Consider the following 12,554-nt stretch of genomic DNA (forward strand, 5'->3'; position numbering starts at 1 on the left):
GTAACCTGGGAGTGAACATACGGGCCTGTGTGGGATGCTGGAGGGAGCCCCATGTCCTTCTGCCCCTCTCCTTTCCCTGTGATGCAGCAGATCCCCAGGGATGTGGGCCAGGGCCAGCCACAGCCAGGGGGAGGGGGCTGGAGGCCCACTGCAGCCACCATTCTCACATGCTTGTCCAGGGAAAATCCCCAGGACAAGGGAGGCCCAAACAGGAGGCCAGCTAGGCCTCAGTGTTCACCAGACAAATGGGCAGCAGAAGGGACCATGGGGGCTCCTGCTGCAGCTGGAGGGGCGGGCCCAGGCCAAGGGGCACCCCTCCCCCCTCTGCATCAGCAGCACCATCACCATCACCATCTTCCCTCTCAGTTCCCCAAGGAGTGGGGTCCAGTCTGCGCCACTGCAGCAAGGCCCAGCCCCCCTCGCTGGCAACGGGCCCGATGGCCTGGGTGTGGCTGCCGCATCACTGACCCAGCGCTAGGAGAAAGGCCCCTGCCTCACGCCACCCTGCTCCCCAGGATGCAGAGACACCCAGGCTCTGGAGCCAGACCTCGTGCAGGAACAGACGGATAACAAAGCACCTGGCTCCCATTCTGCAGCCGGAGGCATGGGGAGAGGGCAACACCCACCTTCCCCTCCCTCGCCCAGCACTGGGTACTCTGTGGCCTGAGCTCTGACCCCACTCAGGCCCCTCACCAAGCCCCAGACCTCAGGTCTAGGCCTGCCGTAGCCACCACCTAGCCAGTGACCCAGCCACACAGTGGCCACACTGTGGACCCATCCCCTCCTCGGACTCTGGACCAAGGCCAACAGCCCTAAGTCCTATTCTGGCCAGGCTGCTCTCCCCCAAGGCAGGGCAGAGGGCGAGCCTGGTAGCGGGTCCCCACGCCAGGTGACCCACAGCCCTCACTCCCCACTCGCACGTGCAGCCCTCCCCACGCGGCGGCCTCTAGGGACAAGACAACGTCCCAGAGGCCTAGAGCAGGGGGACAGTGACAGAGGGAGAGACAGGCAAGGAGCGTGAGGGACAGAGGTGGGGAGCGAGAGTGAGCGGTCGAGATGAGTCAGCGACCCAGAGAGACGGAGTGAGCGGCAGAGACGGAGACAGGCAGAGCCAGGTCCCGCGAGACGCGGCAGGAGGGAGGCAGCCCGCGCAGCCCCGAGGCGCACCCCGCGCGCGACGGCCCGCGCCGGTCCCCAGGCGCCCCACCCCTGCCCGCACTGCGCACCGCGACCCGCCCGGCGCGCGCCCCCGCGCAGAGCCCACCCTCCCGAGGCGCGCGGGCTGCAGGCGGGGAGGAGGCGCACCGCCGCCGGGGGCTCCGGGCCAGGTGGGCAGCACCACGTGGAAGCAGTCGCACATCGCGGCGGCCGGGCGGTGCGGGCCGGCGGCGGCCCGTCGCGTCCAGTCGCGGGTCTCGGCTCCGGCGCGCGGGCGGCCGGGGAGCCTCCGCCGGCTCGTGCTGCCGCGGGCCGCCCGCCTCGGACTGCGGACCCCGCCGGCGCGCCCGGGACCCCGCCGCCGCCCGGACCCCGCCCCGCCCCGCCCCGCCCGGCCTCATTCAGCCCATTGGCTGCCGCCCTCCCGGCCACGCCCCCGGGCCCGCCCCCGGGTCCGACCCCGGCCCGACCCCCGCTGCAGGCCCGCCCCGCGCCCTCCGCCGGCCTGTCTGGGTCCCCGCGTGTGACTCCGGGCGGCTGCCGGGGAGGGGTCGGCCCACGCCGCGCCCAGGCTCCCGGCCGGACCCGCGCTCCGCAGTCTTATCCCCCAGCCCAGAGACGGACATTTTAGTGACAAGATGGGGTGCGAGGCCCTCTGGGGGCCACACGGCAGCGGGAGCCCGTGGGGGCGTGGGGCATGTGATCCGACCCCGCCGGCCCTGCCCTACCCCAGGGGCTCCCAGGCTAGAGGCGCGCTCTGCCGGCCGGCGCGGCGCCGCGGTGGGGATGCGTGGGGCGGGGGTCCTGGCAGGCTCCCCAGGGACAGGGTGAGCTGGGACTTCAGGGGTGCGGGAGGAGTGCTGGGTGCGGAGGCCAGAGTGGCATGTGTGCCCAGCACAGGGTAAGACAGCGCAGGCTGAGGATTAGGGGCAGTGAGCAGCGGCAGTGGGAACCGAGGAGCGACCAGCCGGGGGGTCGGGGGGGGGGGGGGGGGGGTCCGGGCGCGGGGCGGGGGGAGAGCTGCGGGAAGTCAGGAGCCTGCAAGGGGGGGGGGGGGGCTGGGCCAGGGCAGCAGTCTGAGGAGGGAGCCAAGGACCAGGATGTTCCAGAAGCTGCCAGAGGGCCTTGGTAAGGACTGTAGTGGGATGGTGGGGGGCCCCTGGGCTCCGGCTTGGGGAGCATGCAGAAGATGGCCTCCTTAGGGAATGGGCAAGGAGTGGCAAGGCTCAGGAGAACTCTGTTTCCACAGAAGCAGGGAGTTAGCTGAAGCCCAGCCTGATGCAGATTTGAGGAAGGGGACCTTGGAGCTGTGAATCCTGCTGGGGCTGGGCGAGAACAGACCCAGAAAAGCCCGGCTACTGGGGGGAACCATTCCTGGGGGCTTTCTAGGACTGGTGCCAGTGCTGCTGGGACAGACAGAGGGACACACACACCACATGCACCTGTTCCTGGGGCAGAAAGAGATGGGCTGCAACAGGGGGCCACGGAGACACACGGACTAGACACAGGGAAGCGCATCGGACGCACACATACATTCACACGGACACAAGACGACGCACACACTCATGCCGCACACAGACACAGATCGACTGGGATGTCTCTGTGCACACACACGCCCACACGTACTATGCAGGTGTGTCCGTGTGCCCAGAGATGCACAAGAGGACACAGACACGCCCAGGCGCACACACGGGCACCCTCTGCTCCCAGGCTTCCTCGGGGACGTGCACGGCCAGCCGGGCCCAGGTGAGCCCCCCCGGCAGGATGACTCATGTGTGCCAGTTCCCGTTAGCTGGGCAGCGGGCCAGCAGCAGGTCGCACAGACACGCACATCGGTGCTCGGAAGATCCTCCGGCAGCCTGTCCCCCACTGCGCCCGTGGCACAGCGGGGCACAGCCCTGCCCCTCCTGCCCTGGGGTTTTTCTGCGGGCTGGGCAGCATTGCCCTGGAGATGGAGACCCTGAGCCCCGCTCTGTCCATCTGGGAGCTCACGGGTGCAGGCAGGGGGCACTCTTTGTGTCCCCGGGTGTGTCCCACATCTGTCCAGATCTGTTGGGATCTCGGCCTGCCCGTCCGTGTATGTGAGTCTGGCAGTGGGGGCCTGGGAACAAGTGCCACTTGTATAATCGGGGACCTTAGGACACAGACCCAGTTCTGTGTCCCCCTGCGCCATTAGGTGAGTGACCTTGGCCAAGTTGTGTGGACCCTGTCTCCCTGTCCAAGTGAAATGGCCTCATTCCATGTGACATATTCTGTTTGTCCACCATGATGCCCCTGGGGCTAGGCTGGCTCCTCCCAGCTCTGTGGGGAGGGGCATGATGGGGCCCTGGGGGGAAAGCCAGGGAGCTGCCCCTCCTGAGCAGAGGTCAGGAGCAGGGGTCTCACACAGTTACTGCAGGAACAGCCCTCAGCCAGCCCCTGTGCGGCTGGGTGGTCCCTGGGACCCCTGGTTGGCCAGGGACCCTCTCTGGGGCCACTCCTGCACTTGGCCTTGCTGAAGGCTGGTGGGCTTACACTGCCCTGCTGGGGCCTTGCTCCCTCTGCAGCAAGGCAGTTGGCTCGGCATTGGCTCATGGCCCAGATCAGGACACTCCTGTCCCAGAGACTGTCCTGTCTGCTCTCCTGCCTGCTCTCAGGCAAAAGGCTGGCCTCACCTGTTATGCTCACCCCTGCAGCCTCAGGGGTCCCTGGGGGCCCCATTTCATCTCTCAGAGGGCCTGGTGCCTCAGCTGTGTATGCTGTTGTGTATGGGGCGGAGCAATGGCCCCTACGTTGGCCCTCAACCCCCCCCCCCCCCAGGGCCAGCCCGACTAGGCCCTGCCTCCTTGTGCTCAATCCCTCCCCCTTCCTGCAGGGGTCTCAAAGCCCCAGGATAGCCCCAGGGTTACAGGGTCAGCCCCAGCAGAAAAGCTGTAAAGTCCATCCTTGTCCCCCCTGCCACTCCCCGCCCGTCCCTACCCCCCAACCACCACCAGTCCCTACCCCCGCACTCCCCACCCATCCTCACCACACCGCACCACCCCCAACCCCAGCCGAATCCTGGCTGTGAGCCTGCCGCAGGGCCCTGAGCTGCCAGGAGCTGCCGTCGTTACACCCCGCTACAGCCCTGCCCCAATGGCCCTTCCAGGGACAGACGCCCTGCCGGGAAAGGTGACAGCCACTGGACATAGCCCAGGAGTCACTGTTACCCCACAAGCCCGACTCACGGCCGCCCTGGCCCCTACGAGGCTCGCACCCTCGGAGCACTGGGCGGTCCGTGGCAGTTCTGCAGGGCCCCACACCCTGTCCCATCGGCACACAAAGGCTCGACCTCCTCTCTGGGACCACCATGCTAGGCCACACGTCAGCCTGGCCCTCACTGACGGGCAGGGGTCTCAGGCTCGCCAGCAGCCTCCCAAGGCCATGTGTCTGGGAACTGGGGCCCAGGATGCGCAACACAGGTGGCGCCAGGATGAGGAGCCGTGCCCGCCCCCTCCACAGGCTGTGGCTCCTCAGCAGGGCTCCCCCCGCCCGGCAGGCCGCTCCCCGGGCCTCTCCAGACAGCAGGAACACCCAGAGCATCAATAATTGATGTCTCTGTGCGGCAGCCACTGCACCAGGAGCAAAAATAGCTCTGCATTGTCCTTGCCCCAGCCCGGCCCGGCCAAGAATCACAGCGGAGCAGGGGGCCCTGTAGGACCCCATCAGCGGCCCCCTGCCCTTCCCTTTAGCCCTACACGGTGAGGAGGTCGTGGGCTACGGGTCTGCTGACCCCCCAGCCTCTAACTGCTTCTGTTTCCCCCATGCTGAGGGCCTGCTCCAACCTGGGGAAGGTGGGCTCCCGGACTCATCCCAGTGGTCTGAGTCTTGAGAACCCCAGACGAGCGGGGTGCTTCTGGGGGCTGGGATGGGGGAGGCTTAACTTGGTGGCAGAGAAGCCGCCTCCCACCCCTGTTCGGTAGGGCTGAGGTCAGGGATGGACTGAGGTGTCCCGAGAGGAGCCTGGAGGGGCCACATGGGCTCTTCCTCCTGACTACACTGTGCCCACCCCCTCCACGGCCCCTCGGACACTCGTGCTTGTGTCCCCTGAATCCCCACCTGAAGGGCACCATGCTCCCCTCTGACCAGTCTCCCTCAGCAGGTGAGGCCTTTTCAACCTGAACAGGTACCTCCCCTGCACCCCCCACCCGGAGGCCTGACCCTCGGCTGGTGCCCTGTGTCTTGTGCCCAGTTTGCCCAGTGGCTGGCAGGAGGACCCAGGGGCCGCCCGTCCGGTCCCTAGCTCACACCCCCCACACTGCAGCCAGGGCTGAACACCCTACGTCAGATCACCTCTGCCACCTCCTCGGGGTCTTGGCCCCCCGAGGCAGCACGTTTTCAGTAGCCGGAGGTCACCCAAGTCTGTGTGCTCCCCGTGAGCGCGGTAACATAACCGCACAGCGGCTGGCCCCAGCGCGCCCATTCCCTTGTGGTTCCTGGCGTCGGGGGCTCTATTCCTTCCGGGGCTTCTGGCCAGGTGTACGTCCTTGCCCTTTTCAAGTTCTTGGGGGGTCCTGCATCCCTTTGTTGGGAGCCCCGCATCACGGGCCTCTGGTTCAGTCTCTCCGGCTCCCCAGACCCTGACCCCCTGCTTCCTCCTCCTCAGGGCATCAGGCTCAACCGCATAACCCAGGACTTCGTCCCCACCCCAAAAGCCTTAATCATGTCTGTAAAATGCCTCGTAGGACCACATAGGGTCCCATATTCACAGGTTCTGGGGACAGGATGTGGCCGTTTCTGGGCGGCATTACTCAGCCACCACAGCTAGTAGGACAGGTCAGCCCACCTGCACCCTGAAGGTCACAGCGCCATTGTCTGCTGAGGCCCAGACTGGCTGTGGGGAACTGCGGAGCTCCCAGAGCTGGCTCCAGCCCCAGCAACACTTCTCACTGGGGCCTTTTGGGCCTGGGCCTCAGTTTCCCCACCTGTACACGAGGACAACGCTTCTACCCGTTTCCTGCTCCCTGGACTAGGAGGACAGCAGGCACAACGGAGGAGGGGGTCCGAGCGCTGACACTGTCCCTGGGAGGACATCCAGGCGGGAGAGGCGGCGTCCTCCCCGCAGGGTCACCCAGGTGTCCGCCCAGAGCTGGGCAGTCAGACTGCATTGCTTGCGCACTGTGGTGCCGGCCGATGTACCCTCAGGAAGCACAGGAGGGACAGGAGTCAGGGGTCAGGGATGATCTCATCTGGTAATTCTCAAAATTAAGATTTTCGGTAGCTGGGCTGGCGGGGACCAAGGAGAGCGGGTGATTCGTGCCCACAGGACGGGGCCCGAGGAGGTCACAGGGTGGAGGGGTGGGAGCACGGAGGGGCCGGGACCGGGGTGCGGACCGGGGTTGCCGGCACTTCTGCGGCGCTGGAGTCCGGCGCACGCCTCCCGGGGGATCGGCGGGCCGGCTAGGGGCGCACGGGGAAGGGTCCGCGGGGGCCGGGAGCGAGCTGGGGGCGGGCCGGGCAGTGGCCTTGCCCCGGGGGACGGGGGCAGCGGGTGGCAGCGGGGAGGACTGTCGGGGCTCCCAGAAAACCGGGACCAGCCTCGCAGGAGCCGGAGGGCGAGGGCCGAGGGTGGGGGTGCGGCGGAGGGGCACGCAGGCGCACGGCGGGGCGGGCCGGCGCGCTGACGTCATGGCGCCGGACTCAGGACGCGGGGGCCGGCGCGCTCCGTTGCCGGGCAACGGGCGGGCGTGGGGACTGCGGCGCGCGCTGCTCCAGCGAGCCGCGGTGGGTGCCGGCCCGGGGCGCAGGCCGGGCCCTCGCGGGGACCCCCGCCCCGGGCTGCTCTCAGCCCCGCGCCCGCGCCCCGTGCAGCCCCGGGCGGCTCCGACATGCAGGGCCAGCGGCAGCGGGGCGCCGCGCCCGGCCAGGCGCCCCCTCCCCGCGGGAGCCCGAGCGACCCCGCCGCGGGAGCAGGCGACGTCTCCCTGCGCCCCGCTTCTGAAGAGCGCGGCGCGAGCAGGGCGCCCGGGGGGCGGGCAGGGGCAGGCGCGCAGCGGCTCTCCGGGGAGCGCCTCTCCTGGGCGCGCGAGGGCCCTTCTCCCTGCCCGGCTGGAGGCCCGGACCCAGCGGAGCCCGGCAGCGCCTGGGGGGAGTTTGAAGGCTTTCGGGACGCTTCGGTCCAGTCTGAGCAGTTCTCCCCAAACTTTGAGCGCCCGGAGAGACCCCCGCGTCCTCAGCGGCAGACAGTGGCTTCTACCCAAAAGGAGCGCGGTGCTGGGGTGTCAGGAGCCGCGGGCAGCGCACCTCGTGAGGTATTTCTGCAGCGGACCTCCGCTTCGGTGGGCTGGCCCGGGAGGGGGTCTGCTTCTGTCCTGGCCCCGGTCCGGCCTGTGCGGCTGGCTGTCCTGCCCTCGTGAGCCAGGGAGGGAGGCTGGACCACTCCGGGGGGCCACTCAGGAGCGGGTGCTGGTGTGCCCGGCGCTCCCTGCGCCAGCCCACTTTCTCTGCTCCCTTCAGGGCACACTGGGAAGGAGCTTTTGGTCCAAATTGTCACCCTCCTTACTCAGAAAGCCTCACCCTGTAGAGTCCCTTCCAGCCTGTGTGTGACAACCGGGCACTGGAGTTGGCCAGGAGAGTCCGGCCCCGTCCCCATCGTCTCCGCACCGCCCTTCTTGGCCCGACCGCCTCTTGCACAGACACGCAGTGACGCATCTGATGCCTCTCTCCTTCCTCTTCCTCCCCTTGCTCCTGTTTCTCTGCCGTCTCTTCCCAAGGGCTCACCCCCAAGCCCCCAAACACCATGAGAACAGAAGGAGTCAGAGGAAGGGATGAGAGGAAAGGGTTCACTGGTTCTGGGGATGAACGTTTGCTTCCTGAACCCGTCTGTGTGCCCTGGACCCCTGGCGGGAGGCGCTCTCCACACCGTCCGCGCTGCGAGTGCGCTTGTTGTGAAAACAGGACTGTGGGAGTAACAGATCTGGGAACAATCTGACCATGATGTGAACGTGCAAGAGACACTAGGTGACGACAGAAAATAGCCCCACACTGACGTGCATATATGCCGCACACACGCATGCCTCCAGCAGCTCTCGGGGCTCGCGCCCTCCCTCCTGGTTTGCGCTTCTGTCACGTCCTGCCAGGCTTCGGACAGCCCTCACTCCGGCACTTCACACTAACTCCCGACCTTCCGACCTCAGGTGTCCGCCCAGGAAAGGCCTCCTTGGCTGCCGTGTGGATAGCCTTCCCAGCCGGCTGACACACGGGAAACGCTAATGTTTTTATCAGGTGCCGCTCTCTCGTGTGTCCCCGACAAAGCTTATGAGTGCCGTGCCCGAAGCCTACCTGCCACGCTCTGGGCTTCCCATCGGAGCGTGCAGAGCAGAGATTTCGGGGAGCGAGTGAGCCACGCTACAGCAGCTGTGAGGGCGCGATCGTCTGCACGTGTCCTCTGCCCCTTGCCGGCAGCGAGGTGACCTGACGTGCATTTCTCTCTTCCTCCAGCCTCCACACAGCTCCGAGGATGTGTTCCCGTTTGTTTTTCAGGACACACCAGTCCCCCAGGCAACTGAGGGCATCTCCCCCTTGAACCACATCTTAGAAGCGCCCGGCTGGGAATCTGGACGGCAGCTGTGGTAATGAACTTGGGTTCTTAGAGCAAGTCTGAGTTTGTACTTCGGTTGGCCAAGTGGCCTTTTAGAGAGAGCCTGTCTGTCCCTAAGACCCCACAACCTTGGTGTCGTGGGGTCCTCACGGAAGGACCGGGCGGCATGGGTCGATGCTCTGGCCACGGTCGCCCTCAGAGCGTGTTCACCTGGAGCAAGGGAGACCAGGGGCGCCAGCTCCTGGTGTCTCCGTGCGAGTGCTGGTCCGGGGGGACTGGACTCCCTGATCCTCAGCCACAGAGAAACATACCAGTGCCCCCGAGGGACAGTCTGAACCCACAGGGCCAGCCAGCCTGAGCGCATCTGCTGCTGCCAGCAAGGCCGGTGGTCCCCGGGGCTCGTTGTCTGGGAAAGCACAGACGCAGGCACGCAGAGGGCCGCGTTCTCCGACGCGCCTTCACTGGGCGCTGGCAGAACAGGCGCGGCTCAGTTGGGGGGGGCCGGTGCGGTCAGCTTGAGGTCAGCGGGGCCCAGGCCACAGGAGGAGGGGGTGAGCTGGCCTTCCTGACCCGTGTTCTCTTTGTCAGGGAGTTCTGCAGACTGCCCTTCTGGGCTCTGGCCTTGGGTCCAGGCAGGGCTACTGCTGGGGTCCAAGCCAGGGAACCCCCCCCAGCAGGGGCCTGGGGGACAGAGGCCTGAACCCCGGAAGGCTGTCACCACCGTGGCCCAGAGGGCTCTCTGGATATGGCGCTTCCCCAAGGTGTGGCCCGGACCAGCAGGCAGGTGGAAGGGCCTCTGGTGGCAGCAGGAGCCTCAGACACTCGGAGACACAGGTGGTCCTGGCCGTCAGGTCCAGCAGGGCTGGACACTGTGGTGTGACGGGAGGTGGCTGTGACTTCAGGGTGTGAAAACATGAAGACGACTTGCAAATGCTCTGGGCACTTAGCGTGGCCCCTCCTGCGCACACCCTCCCTTCCCTCGTAGGAGCCTCACTAGCTGCTCTGGTGGCACGTGGCTGGTGGGGGGTGGCTTGTAGCTGTGGACGGTGCATGACAGACACCCAGTGGTCATCCCCTAAGCATTGCCCTGCTCCTAGTTTCCGAGTGTCCCTGGGGCCCCCGGTGCAGCTCGTGGTCCCCGAGACCATCAGGAACAAAACCGCAAAGTACCGGGCCTCAGGGAGGGTCTGCCCCCTGGAGGAGCCGCTCGGCCGCTCCGATGAGCCGGGCGGTGCCCGGGGAGGAGGGTGGGAGTGCCAGGGTACTCATGGGGCAGCAACACGTAAGCCGACCTGGAAGGGAGAACTCTGTCCTCACAGCCCCTGGGGCAGGTCTCGGTGTCCGTCTGGAAGGCTTCCCGCTCGGCCGTTCACGAGTGGGTCTCTGTTCAGCTCCGAGTCCCGCAGACTCTGGAGAGCCCTGCAGAGCACAGACGGCGCGTCGGCCTCTCGCAGCCTCTGGAGCGGGTCTCGCTGCCAGGAGAACCTGTTCCTTGTTCTCGGAATAGATGCTGCTCAGAAGGTGAGCCAGACGCCCCTGGGGGCTCCGCGGAGACTTTGCCCACACCCCGGGGCCACGGGAGCCGCCTACCTGGACCGCATTGCCGGGGGCTGGGGGGGGGTGAGGCAGCGCAGGCAGGGTCTGGTCGGGGCAGGCCGGCAGACGTCCGAGTGCAGCGCCGCCCTCTGCTGGTGAGACGGGGCCGAGGCAGCTTGCGGGGCAGGCAGGGCTCCCCGTGGAGTGCAGGGGGGGAGGAGGAGTGGGCCCTGCGAGGAGCAGCAGGTGCGGCGGGGGTGTGAGGTCAGCCACCAGGTGGTCCCCTGTGCTTGAGGTGGGAAGCAGCAAAGCGGGCACAGGGAGGCGTCGGTGAGAGGCCAGCCAGGGGTTACAAGAGAAAATGCAGACTACGCAGAGCAGGCTTCAGCCGTCAGGTCGACAAAGACCCTTTTCTGTTTGTTGCTATCATGGAAAGTTTCAAACATGGAAAACCTAAAAGGGGCTGGCAGGCCTTCATGATGGTGGGGTCTTGGGATGGCTGTGCCTGGGCCGAGGGGTCACCCGGGGCCAGCCGGGAGGGACGTGAGGGGTGGAAGGAGCCAGAGGGGCCTGACGAGGCCGCCCTGCCTTTGTGTTTGTGCCAGAAAAACAGCCAGGAGGATGGGGAAGGGGACAGGCAGCTTGGACAGGAGGCGGGAGGTGGGCCAGCTCGGCACAGCCAGGCTGGGGAGCACGGCTCACCCTGAGGTGGGGGCAGACTTGAGGAGGTGGAGGGCCCTGCGGGTCTGGAGGGCAGGGATGGCCGTGAGCTGGGTGACCGGAGGGCGGGGACCAGCCGGCTGCCCGACCGTGTGGACACCGAGTCATGAGCACATTGCCGTTTAACAGTAGGATGTGCCGGAGGGGTCTGGGTTCACAAGGCAAATGCAGAGAAAGCGGTCCTTTATCTTCCTTCCTGGCGGGTGACAGTGGCTTGTCTCACTAGAACCCTTCTGGAGACCTGGGTCACATTTTGGAATGTTCTGACCTCAAACAGTCTGAAGACCTGGGCGTGCCTGCCTTCTCTCTGCGGCCCTGCGGAGCCCGGATCCAGACCAAGGTGAGTCATACCCACCCACCCCTGGGAGACGCCTCGGCTGTGCTGGCCACACGGATCTGTGTGCTGACACCTGTTCCCTGAGTCCCACAGACTCTGGAGAAAGGAGCGCTGCTGCCGTCCGGGGCAGGCAGCGCACCACCAGGTGCTGGGATGTGAGCAGCTGTCATGGGCGACCAGTGGGTCCTGCAGGAGGGGCTGCAGGGAAGCAGGCAGGCGGGGTGAGCGGCAGAGAAGCGCACGTGAGGGGCAGGTGTCCTCTTCTGAGGACAGGGTACAGTGTTTCCTAGGAGTGGGGGCACCTGTCCCTCGTGGCCAGGTATTGTGGGGAGCAGTGCCCAGTCTGGAGGGGCCTGTTCTCCCCAGGACCTGGAGCACAGGTGGGGTTCGCTCTGCCTGTACCCCTGCCCCAGGAACGTAGTGGCACCGGGGGGCGTCCACCACCAGGGTGTGCTCTGATGGTTGGTGTGGGCAGTGTGGGCTGCCTGTCATCCGGCCAGGGCCAGGGCCATCTCCAGGCACGCTGGTCCCTCTGCTCTATGGAAAACCCCACAGAGCAGGAGGTGGGAACTTCTAGAAGTGCAGGCAGGGACCATCTTAGATCAGCAAGACAATGAAATGTGCGCAGCAGCTGGTAGCTGGAAGTCCGTGGACACTGCAGACGCGAGCCGGACGGGTTCTGGGACCCCACCTAGGCCCTCAGGCCAGGGTCATAGGGTCACTTAGGGATGGGGAGGCCTGCATGGCCCTGGGCACACGGCACAGCCGTCCTCCCAGCGTGGTGCCCGCTTAGCCCTGGGGGAGGCCACAGAGCTGTCTGCTCTGTCCCATGCATCTCTGTGTTGACCGCATGGCGGTGGGAGGGGAGGAGGCCGCACGGGCCCGAGCGGCAGGGGCAGCAAGCCAGCCTCAGGGACTGGTGGTGGCGCTGACCATGCCATGCCCTTCCTTTCCCGTCAGCTCCCCGGGACGTCTGGCGGCAGACAGGGGGGCAGCAGAGCTGCCTGCAGTGTCTTTCTGAAGACCCCCTTACCCAGAAACGGGCAGTACGTCACAATTCCGTGGAAAAAGAAGATGTTCAATCCACGTAACCTAAAAATGACCTTGTTTAATAGTGACGTTTGCTAAAACAGGAGAACTTTGTATTTTTATGAGGAAGTGTACGTTTTCTTACCGGCTTGGTTTGGTGCTGGAAACCAGAACCATTCTGTGGGCGTGTTTCTGGGGACGCCACGCGGGAAGCCA

The 12,554-nt window shown here is 66.3% G+C and overlaps 1 protein-coding gene across 1 annotated transcript; it reads left to right on the forward strand.

The window, feature by feature from the left end:
• Positions 1 to 6,804: 6,804 nt before the first annotated feature.
• Positions 6,805 to 12,437, forward strand: LOC111148502 (clathrin binding box of aftiphilin containing 1). The gene is made up of 7 exons (XM_022505105.1): positions 6,805 to 6,904; positions 6,988 to 7,454; positions 8,617 to 8,747; positions 9,814 to 9,963; positions 10,108 to 10,237; positions 11,199 to 11,312; positions 12,270 to 12,437. Exons 1-7 carry the CDS (start codon positions 6,805 to 6,807, stop codon positions 12,435 to 12,437), a joined length of 1,260 nt encoding a protein of 419 aa, XP_022360813.1.
• The last annotated feature ends 117 nt before the right edge of the window (positions 12,438 to 12,554 follow it).

The sequence above is a fragment of the Enhydra lutris genome, unplaced genomic scaffold (genome assembly GCF_002288905.1).
Source record: "Enhydra lutris kenyoni isolate GAN:26980312 unplaced genomic scaffold, ASM228890v2 scaffoldscaffold20, whole genome shotgun sequence".
Lineage (NCBI taxonomy): Eukaryota > Metazoa > Chordata > Mammalia > Carnivora > Mustelidae > Enhydra > Enhydra lutris.